Source organism: Elephantulus edwardii, unplaced genomic scaffold (assembly GCF_000299155.1).
Source record: "Elephantulus edwardii isolate Elephantulus edwardi_28Jun2011 unplaced genomic scaffold, EleEdw1.0 scaffold00008, whole genome shotgun sequence".
In the NCBI taxonomy this organism is placed as follows: Eukaryota; Metazoa; Chordata; class Mammalia; order Macroscelidea; family Macroscelididae; genus Elephantulus; species Elephantulus edwardii.
The window spans coordinates 37,793,132-37,811,448 of record NW_006399758.1 but is presented as its reverse complement, the minus strand read 5'-3'; the positions used below and the strand labels follow the sequence as shown (position 1 = coordinate 37,811,448).

Below are 18,317 nucleotides of genomic sequence, written 5' to 3'. Positions count from 1 at the left end.
GGAGAAAAGTCTCTTGTTTTCCTGGAGACTCAACATACTAAGAAAAAAATAAACATTATGGGAAGGCTGACAATGAATTATCAGGCACCAGGCCACATGCCATTGGGTGCATTTTCCTTAAGAGTATGCTTCCACTGAAAGTTCAAGACCATTCTTGAGAATTTTTTCAGCAAATAAGGTAGTTTCTAGTTTGGAGATCAAACAGGAAAGGCAGGACAAAGTAGCTGAGATAAATTACACTGCATTTTGAGGTTTTTTCCAACAATTTACTATGCTATTTTGGTGGACAGGAACAGCAGAGTTGAACATTACTTCCTCTAGCATACACAGGAGGAGTTCTGGTGGCTTTGTCTGTAGAGAGTTGCGCTGTTAACCCAAAGGCTGAACCTGTCTGAATCCACCAGTGACTCTGCAAGAGAAGGAAAGGAAATCTTCTCTCAGGCAATTCATAATTCTTGAAACAGACTGGAGGGACATCTATGAGTTGGCTGTAATTCAATGACAAAGATGTTCTATGAGAGCAAACATACAGCTCCTTTCCTTTGAGCAAGTAAATATTTTAATTAATAAGAAATGTAATCTTTTATGAAAACCACAGTAACCAGGTCTTTCTGCAGTGTAAGTGAATATGGAGGTTTCCAATTCTGCAAATAAGTGTAGAAGAGAGCTCAATCTAGGTTTTATGATTCCTTCGGATATTTAGTAATCTCTCTGAAGGTGAGTCTCGAACTTTTTTTTTTAATTATTTTATTTCAGATTTATTTGAATATTTAAAGAAATGTCCGTGTCCTGCAGACCTGATTCTAAGAACAGGTACTGAATTACAGGATCCCTGGCTTCTTATTATTTTAATATCCTGGGGAGAGGTAGAACTATCTAGTCAAAGTGCCCCTTTCAGTGGTGGGCATTTGGGCTTTACCATCTGGCATCTCAAATGAACATTGTATCTTTTGGGAAAATTGCCTGCAGGTGACAGGATGCAGCATATTCTTGTAGATGTTCAATAAGTCTTTTAATAAAAAGAGAGCCCAGTGTTGGATGTCTCTAACAAACATTATCTGGTGTTGAAGAATAGAAAGCTATAAAATCCTTTTCCACGTGAGATCTTTTAATGGCATCGTCCTCATAATCCTCTGTATCCTGCGAGGAACTGCTTGCAGACATTTTTACTGAATCCTGTAGCCACACCACTCCTTGGTTTTCACCTTGGCATGCCTGGATAATGATCACTTTGGGTTTGTCCTTCAATTTTGGACAGTTTCGAGTGTTCAGCATTTGAAATATGGAGTTGACGTGTAAGACATCTGAATTTTCTTCAGAGAAATTCTTCCCACAAATACCATCCTGAATACCATGGGACATGAACACCAGGAAGGTGCTGTCGGATTTCTCATGCTCTGGGTGGGCAGCAAATGTCGTCAGTTTTGCTGTCATGTCTGAAGCAGTGAGATCTTGTTTCACAATCACATGGTATCCCAGTCCTTCTAGAAGCATCTTCATCCCACTGAGATCAGCCTCAGCACCACTCCTCTTAGGAAGACTCTTAAAACCTGTGTTTCAGATAATGAGTGCAAGACGTGTGCGATTGCCTTTTTCTTTCACTGGATAAATTTTGAATTCTCTTCAAGTATATCTTTCGCCCTGATCCTTGTGCTATGGCCATAGCACCTCTGATGCCATTTTCTGCTGCATTAATCGCGCTGTATCTGGTGAGCAGAGTTTAAGAATTCCTCCTGATCCTGAGTTCTTTGCTGGGTTATCCTGTACTGTCAAGGAAGCTTGCATGAAAAGTAGCTCTGCTGGCAATTCTTGTGTACTGGAGTCTTTCACAGACTGTGGATCTGAGGTGAATCCCAGTTTCTCTTCAAGGAAAGGATCTTCACGAATATGACTGATACATATCTCACATGCCCGTGGACCTTTCTTTATAATGGAGTCAATCAAGACTCGGGCTTTCTCCATGACTGTAGCGTTTTCATCTCTAATTGTCTCCATCTCCTCCTGCTTCAGTACTTTTTTTTCTAGTAGTTCATCCAGCAAGGTATTTATTGTTCCTTTGCTCATTGCTTGGATAAACAACTTCCTCTTCACCCTCAGAATGTTGTCTTTGGGAGAACATGGCCGCCGACTCTTCTTCCAGGCTGGAAGCCCTGTGCTGCCACCTTAAACCCTAGGCCAAGCCTGGCTTGCCTGGCTCCTGGAGGCAGAGTAGTCTTTTGTGTCCAAAAACTACCACAACACCCGCCCAAACAGAGACTAGAACTTCTAATGGCTCCAAAATGGGGTGGCAAAGTATCTACCTGGGTGTGGCAAAACAACAGAATTTCTACCTGTCTTCATTTTAAAAAAAGAAAATGTACTTTATTAATAGTTCACATATAGCTTAGCATTAATACATTATTTCATCCTTAGTCACATGTCGTAAATAGAATGGGAGGTGTCTCAAAGCAAAGAGGAAGTTGCTGTATAAGTAGCTGACAGTGGACCTACTCTGACCTCATTCATTTCCAGAGTGCTGGGAAGTACTATAATTTAGGAGTGTCCAGTAACTGGATTTTACAGCTTCTCCTACCTAGTTCTTTCTTCCACTTTGTACTTATTTTATATTGGTTTGCCTACAAAATTCATATACATAGTATATCATTCATGTACCTTGCTTTTCACACATTTCTACATTCACACTGTGTGTTTCAAACTGATTGCTCATACACATTGTAGTTTATAAAATTAATCATCACTGACTCATCCTACTATTGCTGCTTTTTTTCAGGTCTACATTGGATCTTTGCTAATTCCTTCACCACCACCCCCGCCCGCTCTTATCCTAGTGATTCCTCCCTCCCTCCCACCCCTACCTGCGGCTTTCATACACATCTTACTAGTTATCCTTCTATTTTTATAATAATGATCTTATGCAGTATTTGTCCTTATGAGGTTCAGTTGGTTCACTCAGCATAATATTTTCTAAACTCACCCATGTTTTATAAAATCATTGCTCCTTTACGACTTCATTTTAATGAAACCAGTTTCAGAAAAGGCATCAAGAACGTGAAAGAGAAAAAGATTTATCAGGGGAAACTACTTATTTGAGATAACATTAATGATGTAAGCATAAAAAAAGCCCACATATTAATATACATATTTTACAGATGAAGACCCGCAAATATGTTTACTGATAGGATGCACAATGAAGCCCAGAGTTACAGAGTATCTTCAGAAAAAACGAAGGTATCTAACTTATGGATAGATTTATTTGGACTAGTTAATTAAGAATTTAGGAACTCGTATACATAGTATTAATGTTAAATGATACTTAACATACAGTAACACCTGGCTTAACAATTAGTGGATTTTGTACATTGTGTGTATTTTATCTTTTCTCTCTCTCTGCTATTCCTATTTGTCTGTACGCGTTTGCTGAAATGGAATTCAGGGTAAACCCTAAGACAGAAGCATAGGTCTCTTAGAATACAAAGTATTTTTAAAAACACAAAAGATACTAAAAGGCAAAATTTTACAATAATTACATTATACTACTTTTATTTTAGCTTTGTTTGTGAATAACATCCAATGTACAACCAGAGCATTATACAGTTTAAATAACAAAAAGTTATTATAATATCTGCGAATATAGAATACTTACTCTATGTAGAAGCTCATTTAATGATCCATTTGGCATGTATTCAGTAACTATTCCCAAAAATTCAATCTCATTGCAAATTCCCAGGATTGGAAGAATATAACTAAATCTAGCTTTGTGTAAAATTTCAGCTTCTCTTAAGACATCATTTCTTTCACTAAGGAAATAAAACAAATAATTATTTTCAGCAATGAAAAATGCACAATGACTAGACCCCTAAGGTTAAAGAAGCCTAGATTTTTCCTCATTACTTCATTGATATGCCACACTATGCGATTTCTACATCCCTTGTTGCCTTTAGGTGCCATCGAGTCACCTGAGTCCCCGGAACACCATGAACAACAGATCTGAACCTTGCTCTATCCTGAACCATCCTTTCGATCTGTCATGCTCAAGTCCTGTGATGGTCACTATGTCCACCTATTCGCTGAGGGTCTTCCTCTCTTTTGTTGACCCTCTACCTTTGCCAGCATGCTGTCTCTTTCTAAGGAATGGTTCCTTCTGAAAATATGCCCAAAGTGAGAAAAGTTTCACTCTCCTTGCCTCTAAGGAGCACCCAGGTTGCATTTCCTACAACCCATTAAAAAGCAGGGAACTGGAGGTTTATCCTTTCTCCATACTTACACCCCCTTACTGTCAATGTATTTAAAAGAGGAATGATATCTATTGACTTATCCCATAGGTTTGTTTAGAGATCAGAATAATTTCTATAACCCATTATCAGGTAAAACTGTTATATAAATGTTATTACTGTACTCTTCCTAGAAAAGGGACACAACACAGTGTTCTAGACAAAGTTTATAAAGTCTGTCTATACTAAAGTTGACAAGTCTTTGTAACACAGTAGTTAAAGCTCTCAGCTACTAACTGAAAGATTAGCAGTTCAAACCCAGAAGGCAGCTAGAGGAGTCTACTTCCAAAAAGATTTACAAACTTAGAAACCGTACAGGGTAGCTCTATTCTGTTGAGAATAAGCCAGGGTTGATACCTAAAGCTATTAATTCTTAAGTTAATTAAATTAAAATTGTAATTAAACTATCAGATTTTATTAGAATAATATATTTTATTCTTATTATTTACCAAATACCCTGAATATTAAAAAAAACTTACATAGCCATATGATAATACTTGCATAAATGTCAATGATAGGTAGAAATTATATAATGAAATGCAGAAAAAACATGGAAAACAGGTAAATGCTTAAAACCTCTTATCATGTAACGCAGGATCCTGTGTTCGTTTGCTTATTCATATATAAGGCAAGGCAATATTACAGTTTTACTGTGATTAAAGTTCTGTGTTTGGCATGCTAGGAAATAAAGAAAAAATTAATGGCTACATTCAATATATTTAGACATCTTGTAAAACACAGTAAGAGCATAAAATTAAAAGGCAGAATGTGGTATAAGTGCCATTAAAAAGTAAAAGTATGAAGGGCTCTGAGAGTTCAGAACAAAGAGTAAACTGGGGCTAGAGGAATTACAGCCGTCTTCAGAGAAATAGGATCAGAAGTGGGATTTGAACTACAATCTCAAGGACAGCCAACATTTCAACCACTGGAGAGAGGGCAGCCAACATGAATGAGGCCTCCACAAAGGGCGGTTATTATTGATGAGCTGACCCATAGCTGACCCTCACATGGATATTCAGAGGCAGTTAATCGCACTGAATGAGACTGCCCACCCGTCTCCTGTGGAGCAGCTGGTGGATTAGAACAGTTAGCCTTCAGGAGTACAGTGCAGCTTCTTGCCACTAGGCCACCAGTGAGAGACAAATGGCAATGTTTTAGCTCTTTACTTCTGGGGAGCCCTTTCATGTGATTTGAAACAGTGCCTGGTGCAAGGCAGAGATGTTCATTGATATGAATCAAATTAATTCAATGAACATAAAGTAAAGGCTATGATTGGAAAGCAGTGAACTGTTTAATACAGGTAAGCTTAGGCAACAGAGTAAAAGGAGTGAAGGCAAGTTTGGTAGGTCACATCTCAGAGTCTTAAAGTCTTACTAAGGTGTTTGAATTTTATTGGTGGGTCACTGATGATTTCTGAACAAGGGAGTGGCATCAGAAGAACACATTTTTAAGACGACGACCTTGACAACAGGATGTAGTATGAGCAGACAGGACTAGAGTGTGAAAGTCAGATGGTAAGTGGTTTAACAAGGGTTAGGACATGAAGCAATGACAATCTGTAAAGAGAGCAGTGGAAGTAAAAAGGAAAACACATCTGCTGGATAGAATACCAAGACCAGTGAGTGACTGACTACCTAGTCAAGAATTCAGAAAATAAAAAAAAAAAAAAAAGAAGGGAACTGGAAGTTTATCACTTTTCACCCACTAAGGCAGCAACAACACAAACACCTCAAGGGACTATTAGGTAAGTGGCGATGATTCAACCTCCTGATGAATGAATGACTGTTGAAATAACAGCAGCAGACATTCCGAAATAGATTACAAAGTCTACATGAAAAACAAGTAACAAAAAGGAAACTAAAAGAGCAGAAAGTTTAAAAATAGTTATGTTTAAGGGAAAAGTTGTAAGAGGGCAAAGTGCAAAGTTTCTATCTGCTATCAGTCATCTAATACCCTGTAAGGAAACCATATAGATCAAGTTTTGAAATCTGCTTTCATGAAATTTACAAACAAGGAGCTCTGGTCTGGTGCCACAGTGTATAACAAAGTTGGTAACCATTCAAATCCACTAGTCATTATGAATGAGAAAAGGGAACAGGATGCTTCTCTAAAGAAGTACAGGCTGAAGGAGAGGGTCACTATAGGCTGGACTCGGACTCTATGCAGTGAGTTGCATGGAAATCGTCCTGCATTTACTTTCCTGGGACAAACGGTTAAAATGCTCGGCTGTTAAAAAGAACACGGGAGGTCTGAATTCACCGAAAGATGCTTCAAAAGAAAGGTCTGGGGATCTAGTTCCTTCAAACCCAGCATTTTTATGGCCTAACAGGTTCTAGAATATTTCTATCCTCTCTGAACCACCATGACCCTTGCAGGCTGACTCTATACACACACTTGCTCAAGCACTTGCCTCCTATAAACAGACACCACACACACCCTGTAGATCACTGGATGTGGACAACAGTATATAAAAATGTGGGAAGAGTCTCCAGAAGTGTCCTAAACCTGTGAGATGAGGTTCATCAAGCCTGGTATGGCAAAGAAAAACTGCAGAGTCAGATACCCAAGCAAAGCTGTTGAATGATACAGTGGATACCAGAGGCTCTGGACAATCAGATACATGCTATCTTTGTTATGTACCATTGAGTAGGAAACGACTCCTAGTTGACCCTGCAGCAGGTTTTCAGAGGCAGTAACTTGCACAGGAGGAGAATGCCTGCCTTTCTCCTGTGGAGGAGCTAGTGGAGTCCAACTGGGTGTCTTTCAATTGGCAGCACCACTCCTAGACACAAGGCCAGCAGAGTTTAACTTATTCTCACATTAGATATTGGGGAGGAGAAGAGAATCTAATAATCATGAATATTAACTCCCTTGAAAACGGAATGCACGCCTTAGTTAGATCCCTCTGAGAAAGAGAGAAGGCAGGACAGACCAGACCCACTGACTGAATGACATAATCACAGGTTTACAAGGTTGTAATATTTCTCTGGAGGAGACACTAGCACTAGCTTTCCTGAAAACCTGGACATCATACTAAAATTGTCCCTGGCTGTAAGCGACATTCAACAGTCTTTGACCATTTAACACTCTTTGATTCAGTTTACTGCCAGAGCCAAAAAAACATACAAAAAACCCCCAAACAAAAACTCACCCCCCAACACACACACACACACACACACACACACACACACACACACACACACACATTCTCTAGGATCTTCCCCGGGAGAAAGTGCAAAAAGGAAACTTTCATTTTGAGATTGATCCTGAAAGTTCAACAAGATCCAGTGCTGAACTACAAGCAAAATAGAAACAGAAGGCTCAAAGAAAACTTCATTCAGCTCTAGGAGGCAGCGCTGTCCAATTATGCAAGCCCTGTGATTTCAAAAGTTCTAGTAGTCACATTAAAAAAAACAAAAAAAAAACAACCCAAAAAACAAAACTCAAAACCAAACTAAACCAACGAAAACCCCAAACCACACAACCCACCTCCCATAAAATGAATTCTGATAGCATCGTTTATAATATTACAACATATTATCGCTATATGCCGATTAACGAACGTTTCAATTCTTCGAATGCAATGTTTGAATCGCAGTGTGCACGTGCACTGGAACACATTTCCATTTCACAGCCACAGATCAAGCGCTCGATTAATCATTTTTGACTAATAATAAAAATGGGATTTGAAAGACCGGCTCCCCCCACCTACCCCCGCCCAAGCAATTAAAAAAAACCACACCCGCGATATAGGTACATCGCTTTCAAAGACGAGGGCAGCGAGAGTTAGGCTGCGAAGCCGAGTTTTGCTGTCTGGAGAAGCCCGGGATAGTATGAAGGGAGGACTGGAGGCAGCACAGGTAGAAAGCTGCAAGGGCGGGACGCAGAGAGAGGCGGTGAGGACGAGCCGAGATTCACTGTGCATCCGCAGAGACGGGGCTCGAACAGCTGGTCCAGAGCCCAGGGGTAGGGCGACCCCGGCGATCGTGGCTGTTACGGCTCGTGAGTCCTCCCGCCCGGGAGGTGTCCAGGGAAGGGGTGCCGGCGAGCTAAGGCCCCTACCTGTCGAGCAGCGGGGTGTGGATGTGCAGGTGCTTCACGGCCACCTGGACGCGCCAGTCCGAGTGGCGGGCGGACGACACGGTGCCCGAGGCGCCGCGGCTCAGGTAGCGCAGGTCGGCGAGCTTTTGGTAGGGGATGGTGGGCAGGGCGCTGCAGATGGCCTCGCCGTCCATGGCGGCGGGAGGCGCGGGCGCTCGGGCCTCGGGCCCCGGGACGGGGCGGCCGGCGGAGGCTCTCGGTGCTCGCAAGACGTCAGGTGGCGAGGTCGCCCATGGCCCCGCGGCCCACGCCAGCCACGGCCGGAGCCTGCGCTGCTGCAGCTGCTTTTCCGGGGCCGCGACCGACTTCTCGAGGGTCCAATCGACGGCTCCGCCGCGAGGAGGAGGTCCCGGCCCGCAAGCTCCTCCTCTTCCAAATTTCGCCGGCGACGCGAGCGGCGGCGGCCCTGGGAGCGGCTTCCAGTCCCGACCCGAGGCCCGCGCTCCTCCGCCCGCCGGTGTCGCACCGCTTCGGCTGCCTTCTCCTCTCTGGCGGGGCCTGGGAGCCCTCCTTTTGTCTCGAAGGATGGAAAGGTTTGGCTTTTGGGAAAGTCCCTTCCTGCTGTCGGCTGGCCGGTTTCCGATTGGTCAGCGAGCCCTCCCACTCGGGTGAATTCTTAATGTCCGCCGCGTGTTGTCTGGGAAGTTGCTCAACACCGGAGATGAGGCGTGGGGACCGGGAGCCGGGGCCGCCTCTGCGCCTGCGCGGAGTGCGCTCTGCCCTGGGCGCGCGTTCCCAGGGCTCCAGCAGGAGGATCCCAAGAAAGGGTCAGTGCACCTGCCCGCTAGATTCCTGTCTTGCTTCACTTGGCAGCTCCTTTGGGAAGGAGGGGTAGATGACGAAACTTCAGAGGGGAATCTATTCTGCTGTTTACCTATTGATACATGCTCTTTTGCTAAAAATTTATTTTCTTCTCTTCTCCCTATCCAGAGTTACTTATGGAGATGAAAGTGACCTTGAAAAAGTCCATCTAACTCCTGCAAGACTACAAAGATCTTTTAAAAAATATCAGAGGATTGAAGTAAATTTCTAATGCCAGCGGTGGGGAAGACTGTAGACCTTTCCCTTTATTTTCCCAGTTAAAAACGGGAACAAACAAAATCCACTTTTCTACTTAAATGATTACTTTAGGGATAGTACAACTGTTATATAAGGTATCACTAAGGGTATGTAATGGATTCCAATCCAGTAGTAAGGAATACCTGATTAAATAGTAAAGGATTTCTGCCTATCAAAACTCAAACTCATTTTGGTAGTCGGAACCCCCTCATAGCTGACCCTCCAGTGGGTTTCCGAGGTTGTAAATCTCGTAGGATGAGAATGCCCATCTTTCTCCAGTGGGGCTTCTGATGGATTTGAACCCGCAGAGGCACGACCTCTTAAGTTGGCGGTACCAATCCCAATGGACAAAGCCACCCGGATTTCCTTTCTGCTATTTCCTTTCAATATTTCCCGTGTTTGTGCACAGCGACTAATTGTTAGGAAATAGTTTGCTTAAGATTTTGATGCTAATAATAATAAAAAAAACCTTAGTTCTTATCTAAGGATAAGGTCTGATATGGAGTACTTTATTATTGAACAGTTTTTGCTCCTAAAAGTGCTAAAAAGCTTTCACATTAATCCTACTATCTACAGCCATCTCACAAACTAAGAGTTAAACAGAGAGAGAGAGAAACAACTCCCCCCACCAAAAAAAAAAAAATCAGCAGGCAGGGAATTTTCCAAATTCAGGACTGAAGGACAAGCGTCTGTAGGTGGAAAGGACCCACCCACGTATCCAAATGGAATCGGAAAAAGAAACCAAAATATCCTAAATCAAACCCGTGCCCTCTAGTTGCTTATAACTCACAGTAAAACTGCCGCAAGAGTTTCTGAGGTTGTACATCGTCATGAAAGCAGACTGTTGAATCTTTCTCCTGAGAAACAACTGATAGATTCAAACCACCAACTTTGCAATTAGTAAGCCACTGCTTAATCCTCTGTTGTTGCTGCTGTTGTTAAGTGCCCCTTGAGTCAGAACAGATTCAGAGCCAACTCTGCAGATGTTTCTGAGGCAGTATATCGCACAAGAGAAGATAACCTTTCCTTCTCCCTTGGAGCAGCTGGTGGATTTGAACTATTTGGTATGGCAACACAACTCTGTTACCCATCAGACCACCAGATCTCCACTGGTCACCAGGGTCCTTGAATTGAAGAAGATCAGAACATTAGGAATAAAGTGAAAACACAAAGATTTTGGAGAAAAGAATATGAAATACAGGAACGGGAATTTAGTATTTATATTATATTTTTACTTACGTTTAATAATAAGCACAAAATTAAAGAGTGAAAATTATTCAAAATTTTATAAAAGAACTTCCATCCTTGAGTTCCATACTTAGCTAAACTGTGTAACCAGTATAAGGGTAAAAGAAAAATATTTGCACATCTCGCTCACTCATTCACTGCCATTGAGTCAGTTCCACCTCACAGGAAACCTTCACTGGCTTTCCAAAGCCGAAAATCTTAATGGAAGGGATTGCCTGTTTTTCTCCAGAGTGGCTGATGGATGTAAACCACAGGAGACCCTAGTCTCTGGGTTAGCAGCATAACTCAACTACAAATTTTCACCTGAGCCCTTAGTTTACAAGTAAAGGAATGTAAACAGTTGCTTTTCATTTATGAAAGCTGCTAGGAAAGATACCTCAACAAAAGATTGGTGAAGGGGGTGGGGGAGGACATGAGATCCAGAAAACAGAATCAAGATAATATAAAAGGAAATTCCAGGATGAGACATTTGTGACAGAGTGGAAAACAAACCATTTTCTGGAGCATAGAGGGGGCAGGCTCCAAGAGGAAAGGCTCTAGAAAATGATTTTGACATAATCTGTTGTTTAATTTTGAGTATTTGGGAAACTATATTAATTGATGATATATCTAATGATAAATACTGATCTGTGATATAGCTATGAAAACGTGATATATCTGAAAAACCGTACACAGAACTTACAAATATTTCATTCTTTGGAAAATAAAAATTACAAAACAGCATTTTTAAAAATGGTTTATGGTGCTAGACAGGTAAAAAGTGTGGTACTAAAACTGATGTAGCCTCTGTGACCCAGAAATTCCTTTTGTAGGCATGCAGATATCTCTATCTCACACATTATATTGTTTCTAATAGTTTGATTTATAATAGCATTAAATTATATATAGTCCATAAACAGAAAGTACATAACCTGTGGTTTCTTTACACAATGAAATACTAAAGACAAGGAGATTAAATAAACTATAAAAATACTGTTTATAAACAAAGCCAGACACAGAAGAGAACATACTTAGAGCCTATTAATATGAAATATAAATGAATCTGTCTTGTGAACAACTAAGATTATGTCTTGTAGGGGGCAGGTCATGACTAGAACGGGCCCTAATGAAGCATCCAGTAATACTGTGTTTCTTGATTTAGAACCTAGATTCTAGGTGTCAGTTACTTGAGTGTTTTTGGTTTATAAAAACCTGTAGAGGTTAAACTTATGTATACTTTTTTAAATGTATCTTCAATTTTAAAAAAAGGTTGAAAGATTTAAATATAAATATGTAAACACTGTTCACACTATACACACTATTCACTTTGCTGTTCCTATAACAGTATATCTTTTATATCTTTGCATGTTGTTGTTAGGTGTCATCAAGTTGAGTATGACCCATAGCAAACCTGTGAATAAAAGATCTGAGCCCTGTCCTATGCCATCCTCACACTTGCTGACACACTAGAGCCCTTTGCGGCAGTCACTGTGCCCACCTAGTTGAGGGCCTTCCTCTCTTTAACTGAATCTCCACCTTTCCAAATTGATGCCTTATCTTTGCATGAGAGTGCATAACAAGCTTTGGGTTTTTTGTTTGTTTGTTTGTTTGTTTTTAAGGCTGAAGAGTTACTGTGCATGCTGTTGGTGGTGTTAAGAACCTTTGAGTCTCAGGCGACTTAAAGTGACCCTATGAACCAAAGTCCTGGGCACGTCCTGTATAACTTTCATCCTTTCTCCAGGTTCATAGGGTTTCCAGAGGTAAGCTGTTGTGGAAGTGGATGCCACTCCTGCTTCCAAGCTTGTTTTAATCAGGGAGCTTCACCAAACACTGTCCGCCATGGGTAACCTTTCTCGCATTTGACTCATCAGTGTCAGTGTTCGGCTTCACAGCAACCACGTGTGCATACTATAGTTTATTCCCTATTAATAAACATATTTCACAGATGTAAACAGTCTGATTCCTGTGAAGTCTGTCAAATGAGGTACATATGTATAGTCATTGCTCGTGTTTTTATAAAAAGGCATTTCTAATTGACAAAGCATTGATTAAGCTTCTCCAATTGTTCTTTCCACAAATAGAAAACTTTCCTGGAAATCATTGATTATACAAAATTGAGCCCTGTTTTAGAAGGTAGCATTTGAGTGAAGGCAGTGTAGAGCCTGTGGCTGCATGTTAAGTTGTAGCTCCAGTTGAACAGACCTTCTGGTTGCCGGTGTGGAACAGGTGATGCCCGTCCTGGGAAGGACCCTACTGCCATGCACCTGTCTCTGCCAGGCAGATGTCAGAAGGGATAGAGATCCTGGTTGGCACAAAACGTGCTGTTAGTGACACTCACTGGAATGCTATGGTCGTCATACTGCTTCTCGCACAGCAGTGAGTCCACCCCTCTGACCACCCCGGAGTGTAGAGCGCATTCTTGAAGCTGGGAGTCCTCATCTCATCCAGGATGTTTCAGTCAGCCACTGTGATGTGAGAATTGGAAGGAGGTGGTGGGCAGATGCTAGGTAGATGGGCTTCTCTCAGGTATGTGCGCCTTGTCCAGGAGATTAAAATTGGATTTGTCAGAGTCAGACAGGACAGGATCGTGGTTGGGATGTAGAAAGACAGCAGGTACCAGCAAATTCTGAATGATTTTCTCACCTTGATCATCATCCCTGGAGAGTTTCCCCAAGACGATTATTTTGAAGTTTGCTGCCTTGAACATGGTGACTTCCCCAGATTGATGACACAGTGGGCAGCATTCACCACAGTGCACTTATTCATCCAGGTGCCACTGCACACACCGGAATCATGTGTCCTTGTGCAGGCTGCCCCCATACTGCCTGCTGATCCTCCTGTAGATGGCTACCTGAGATGTAATTATGCCCATGAATTTGAGTCTGCTATAGCTTCTGATTTCAAGGGCAAAACTCACTGGAGGCCAAGTGGAGATTGACATCTGACTGCCTGGACAGAGCTTTCAAAAGAGATAATAGAAAAGGGAAGGAGGCCTCCTCATTCAACTGACGAAGAGGTCTTCCCCAGCTCTAGTGTTTTTGATACCTTGGTCTGCACTAGTTGAGAAAAGGTTGATGGGAGTACTTCAGCTTTAGGGGGCCACTTCTAAGACTCCAGCCAAATAGCTCCCAAAAGCCACTCGCAGGATTTCGGAGCTTGGAGGAGATGCATGCTTTTGTGTGCCACAGTTAAGAGAATCTTTTCCTTTCCCAAATCTGCTGTACATATTTTAATGAAACAAGGGTTTCCTTCTTTCTTAAAAAAAAAAAAGGTTCAAGGTCATCCTGTCAATAATAATATTTATATGCTTAAACTTGCTAATATTAAAAGTATTCAGATTTATGCACCAATCAGTAAGGACAAAGATGAGGAAATGAATGATTTCTATGAACTTTTGCAATCTCAATTTGATTGAGTATGCAATTTAGATGGGTTAATAATAGCTGGTCATTGAAATGCAAAAGTTGGGAAAAGAAGTATTTCTAGTTGGGAAATTTGGGCTTGGTGTTAGAAATGGAGCCAAAGATTGCAGGATAAACTTTTTCTTTTTTTCCAAAATTTATATTGTTTAATTGATTTGTATACAATCATTCACACACATTGTATTTCATTCATGTACATTGTAGTTTACACAATCATTCATATACATGTGGTTTATATCATTAATTACTGTTGATCTATGCCTTTTTATGGAAGCAGGAGTGGCATCCGCTTCCTAAATAACATGCCTCTGGAAATGCTATGAACTTTGATTAACAATGGTAGTTATAAGAAGGTTTCAGGCCTTTTATTCACACAGTCACTGTGAGTTGTGCTTGACTTGACACCAATCAACAACAACATGCCTTTTAAAAAAATATTTTGTATTGGTTTATTTATAGTTTGTATACATCATTTTTCACACCGGATCTTCCCCATTTCCTTCATCCACCCACTCCACCCATCAAATTGTGCAACCCTATGATTGACCGCACCTTCCCCCACCCCCCGCCCATCCTCACCCCTCTGCTTTCCTTCCCCCATGGATCCTCATACTTGTTCTACAATAATGATTTTATACAGTATTTGCCCTTATGGGACTGAGTTGCATGATAGACTTTTGTTGGATCAACTATTTATTAATTTAAAATATCTTTTAAAAACAAACATGAATAGGAAATATACACATGAACCTCCTTAGAAGAAGTACTTAGTAGTGACATCAGCTACGTGTGGGAGCAAATAGCAGAGAAGCGTGAGGTTATAAATCAGAACAAGGCCAGAGTCTGAGAGTGGGACAGACAGACCATAGTTTTCTCAAATTTAATTTGTACTGTAATGAGCTATTCAGTATAGCTTTTCTAGCCATTGGCCTTGACTTTCACTATGTGCTTAGGTGGTTGTTGTTGTATACCATAGAGTAAGAAAAGACCCATAGCTGATCGTTAAGTGGATTTTCAGAGGCAGTTAATCCCATAGGGTGAGATTTCCCATCCTTTTCCCACAGAACAGTTGAACAAAGTGCCTTTGGGATTGCAGTGCAGCTTCTTGCCACTAGGCCACAAGAGCTCCCTAGGACAAATGTTAGGTTTTTGTGCCCTACTAATGGGATAAGTGTGTCACTTGGCAGCACCATGATGGGTGGAGTGGAGATTGAGGTTGTTAGCAGTTACAGCTTGCTGTGCTCTCTAATCAACACTCTTTGCAACAGCAGTCAGGAAATCAAAAGACCTGCTCTCAGGCCTTTCCAAAGTACTGAGAAGCAACAATGTCAGTCTAGAGACTAAGGTGCACCTGATCCCAGTCCATGGTCTTCACAATTAACTTACTATGCATCAGAGAGCTGTATAATGACAAGGGATGATAAAAGGAGACTTGATGCCTTTAAGATGTGGTGCTGGAGAAGAGTTTTGAGCATAGCATGGACTGCCAACAAAACAGGTCTATCTTGTTGTTATATGCCATTGAGTCACTTGTGACTCATAATGACCCTATGTACAAGGGTCCTAAACCCTGCTCTATCATGTGCCAACCTCACTATCTCTGACACACCTCTCCTCTTACCTCAATCACTGAATCGATCCATCTCATCGAGGGTCTTCCTCTCCTGCGCCATCTCTCCACCCTCCCAAACATGATGTCTCTCTCCAAGAACTGGTCCTGGTCCCTCCTTGCAACATGCCCAAAGTATGTCAGACAAAGCTTCAGAATCCTTGTCTCCAAGGAGCAGCCTGTTTTCACCCTCTCCAGGACAAACCCGTTTGTTCTCCTAGCAGTCCATGGTATAGTCAACACTCTTCTCCAGCACCACAGCTCAAAGGCATCAATTCTTTTTCTAACATCCTTAGTCACTGTCCAGCTCTCTGACACATAGCACACCATTTTGAAGACTATGGTCTGTATCAGGTGCACCTTAGTCTGTCTTGGAGAGGGTGAAACCAAGTTTCTCCTTGGAGGCTAGGATTTTGAGGCTCTGTCTTACAGGAGGGACTGACACTTGGAGAAGGAAATTATACTTAGAAGAGTGGAGGGACAGCACAGGAGAGGAAGACCTAGATGAGGGGGATTGCGACAGTGACTAGGGCAATGGGGTAGGTGTGTCTGTGAGGGTCAGTGAGACTGACTCAGGACAGGACAGGTTTCAGAGCTATTGTATATAGGGTCACTATGAGTTGCAGGTGGCTCAATGCCACATAATAACAACAGAATTAGAACACTTGCTATTATTATAAATAGTGTCTTTTGGACGAGGGCATGCAAATAAGGTGTGTGGATCATGGTGAAGGGAATCAACCAGGTTTAACTTGAGTGTGTCCAGAGCTCTGATGGCCTAGTGGTAAAGAGTTGCACTGCCAATCCAAAAGCAGGTATTTCGAATCCACCAGCTGCTCCGTGGGAGAAAGATAGGCAGTCTCCTCCCCTGTAATTTACAACTTCTGAAAACCCGCTGGAGGTTCGAGTATGAGTTGGTTCCAACTTGACAGCACATAACAATAAACCATTTCCCTTAAAGCCCTGTAATCATGAGTATAGTTTATGAGTTCTGTGCGGCCAGAATTGGAATGAATTTGTGAATCTAATAGAGAACTCTGGTAGCCTCGTAGGTAAGGAGTTGTGCAACCAACCCAAAAGCAAGTGGTTTGAATCCATCAGCTACTACTGGGAGAAAGATGGATGTCCCCTGTACAAATTACAGCTGCTAAGAATCTGCTGGAGGGCCAATTATGAGTCTTATGTAACAAAAACAACAACCACAAGTAGTAGAGCAGCAAGAGCCTTGGGAGGGATGAACGGTGCGAGAATTTTAAGATGAGGGCCAGGAGCATGCAGGCGTGTCTGACTTCATAGTCAATGACTTTCTGTTGTTGATGCTCTTGTAATTCTCCTGTTCCATGGAATTAGTGATGCTCAGACTTGGCTGCTTCCATACATACTGTACAGTTTTCACACAAGTTCAAGTTTCAATTGAAGAAAATTAGAACAAGGCCATGAGAGTCCAAATATGATCTGAATGTAGTTGTATTGCAGTGGGTAAATTTATTGTCAAGGACTCTTTCCTTCAAAGTGTTCCAAAACAAAACCGTCACTTGGAGAACTGAGGTGCACCTGATTCAAGCCTGGTGTTTTCATTTACATCATATGCATGTGAAAGTTAGACAATGGATAAGAATGAAGGAAGAATAATGTATGCCTTCAGTTTATGTTGTTGGAGAAGAATGCTGACTATACTACGGGCTTCCAAAAGAACAAATGTCTTTGAAGAAGTACAGCCATGATGCTCTTACAATGCTACTGTTATAAAACAGGACCAACATGGGAGATGGGGAGAAACTAAGAAAAGAGGACATAAAGAATGACTACTGCATTGGAACAGATGAGGGAAAGAACTGTTTAAAAGGAATATATGATCAGGCATTATCTGCAGGACAGCAGTCCAGAATAAGAGATGCATAGTAATGTGGATGGGGGTGTGAAAGAGGAAATAGTGCAACAATAAATGAAGTTTTTTAAGAGAAAAGCGAACTGGGGTGGGTGTAGGGAGGAAAATGTGCAACAATGAATGAATTGAAATCCAAGTTTTCTGTAAGCTTTCGTTAAAATCACTGTTTAAAAAAACACCCCAAAACACCTGTAAATGGTGATGTATTTCCTGTGACGTATTTGGGATATGTTATCAGAAGGGGCCAGATTCTTGAGAAGATCACCGTAGTTGGTAAAATACTCAGAATAAGAGCAGAAGACTGTTAATTGGATTGACATGGTGGCTGCAACAATGAACTTCAACAAAGCAGAAATGTCAAGGCTGGTTCAGGACAAATCACGGTTACGTTCTGTTGTGTCGACAGTTTCTGTGAGTTTGAGTAGTACGTTCAACGGCACCTAACAGCAGTACTTCCATTACCATATATTTACTTGTTTATATATTTGCATTAAACATTTTCTTCCTGTCACATAAATATGCTTTTCAGTGACAAAGAGAGAAATATGTGCCACATGAGCATGGAAAAGCAGTCAAACATTTAGAAAGATACTTGAAGGAAAAGTAAGCTTCCCTTTGGGGAAGATCCAGTGTGAAAAACAATGTATACAGACTTTGTAAATAAACCCGTATAAAATAATAATAAATAATAATAATGATAATGATAATGATAATAATACAAAGTAAACTTCCAAAGAAAG

At 41.4% G+C, this 18,317-nt stretch overlaps 1 protein-coding gene and 1 pseudogene across 1 annotated transcript in view; both read right to left on the bottom strand.

The window, feature by feature from the left end:
• RIPK2 (receptor-interacting serine-threonine kinase 2) overlaps window positions 1–8,506 on the bottom strand; it is a 34,937-nt gene extending 26,431 nt beyond the window's left edge. Inside the window, exons 1-2 of the mRNA XM_006880520.1 lie at window positions 8,334–8,506; window positions 3,644–3,797 (exon numbers count right to left, since the gene is read on the bottom strand). Of these exons, the coding sequence (XP_006880582.1) occupies window positions 3,644–3,797; window positions 8,334–8,506 (327 nt within the window). The remainder of the gene's footprint in view (window positions 1–3,643; window positions 3,798–8,333) is intronic.
• On the bottom strand, window positions 849–2,094 carry LOC102870311 (annotated as a pseudogene).
• Window positions 8,507–18,317: the final 9,811 nt, after the last annotated feature.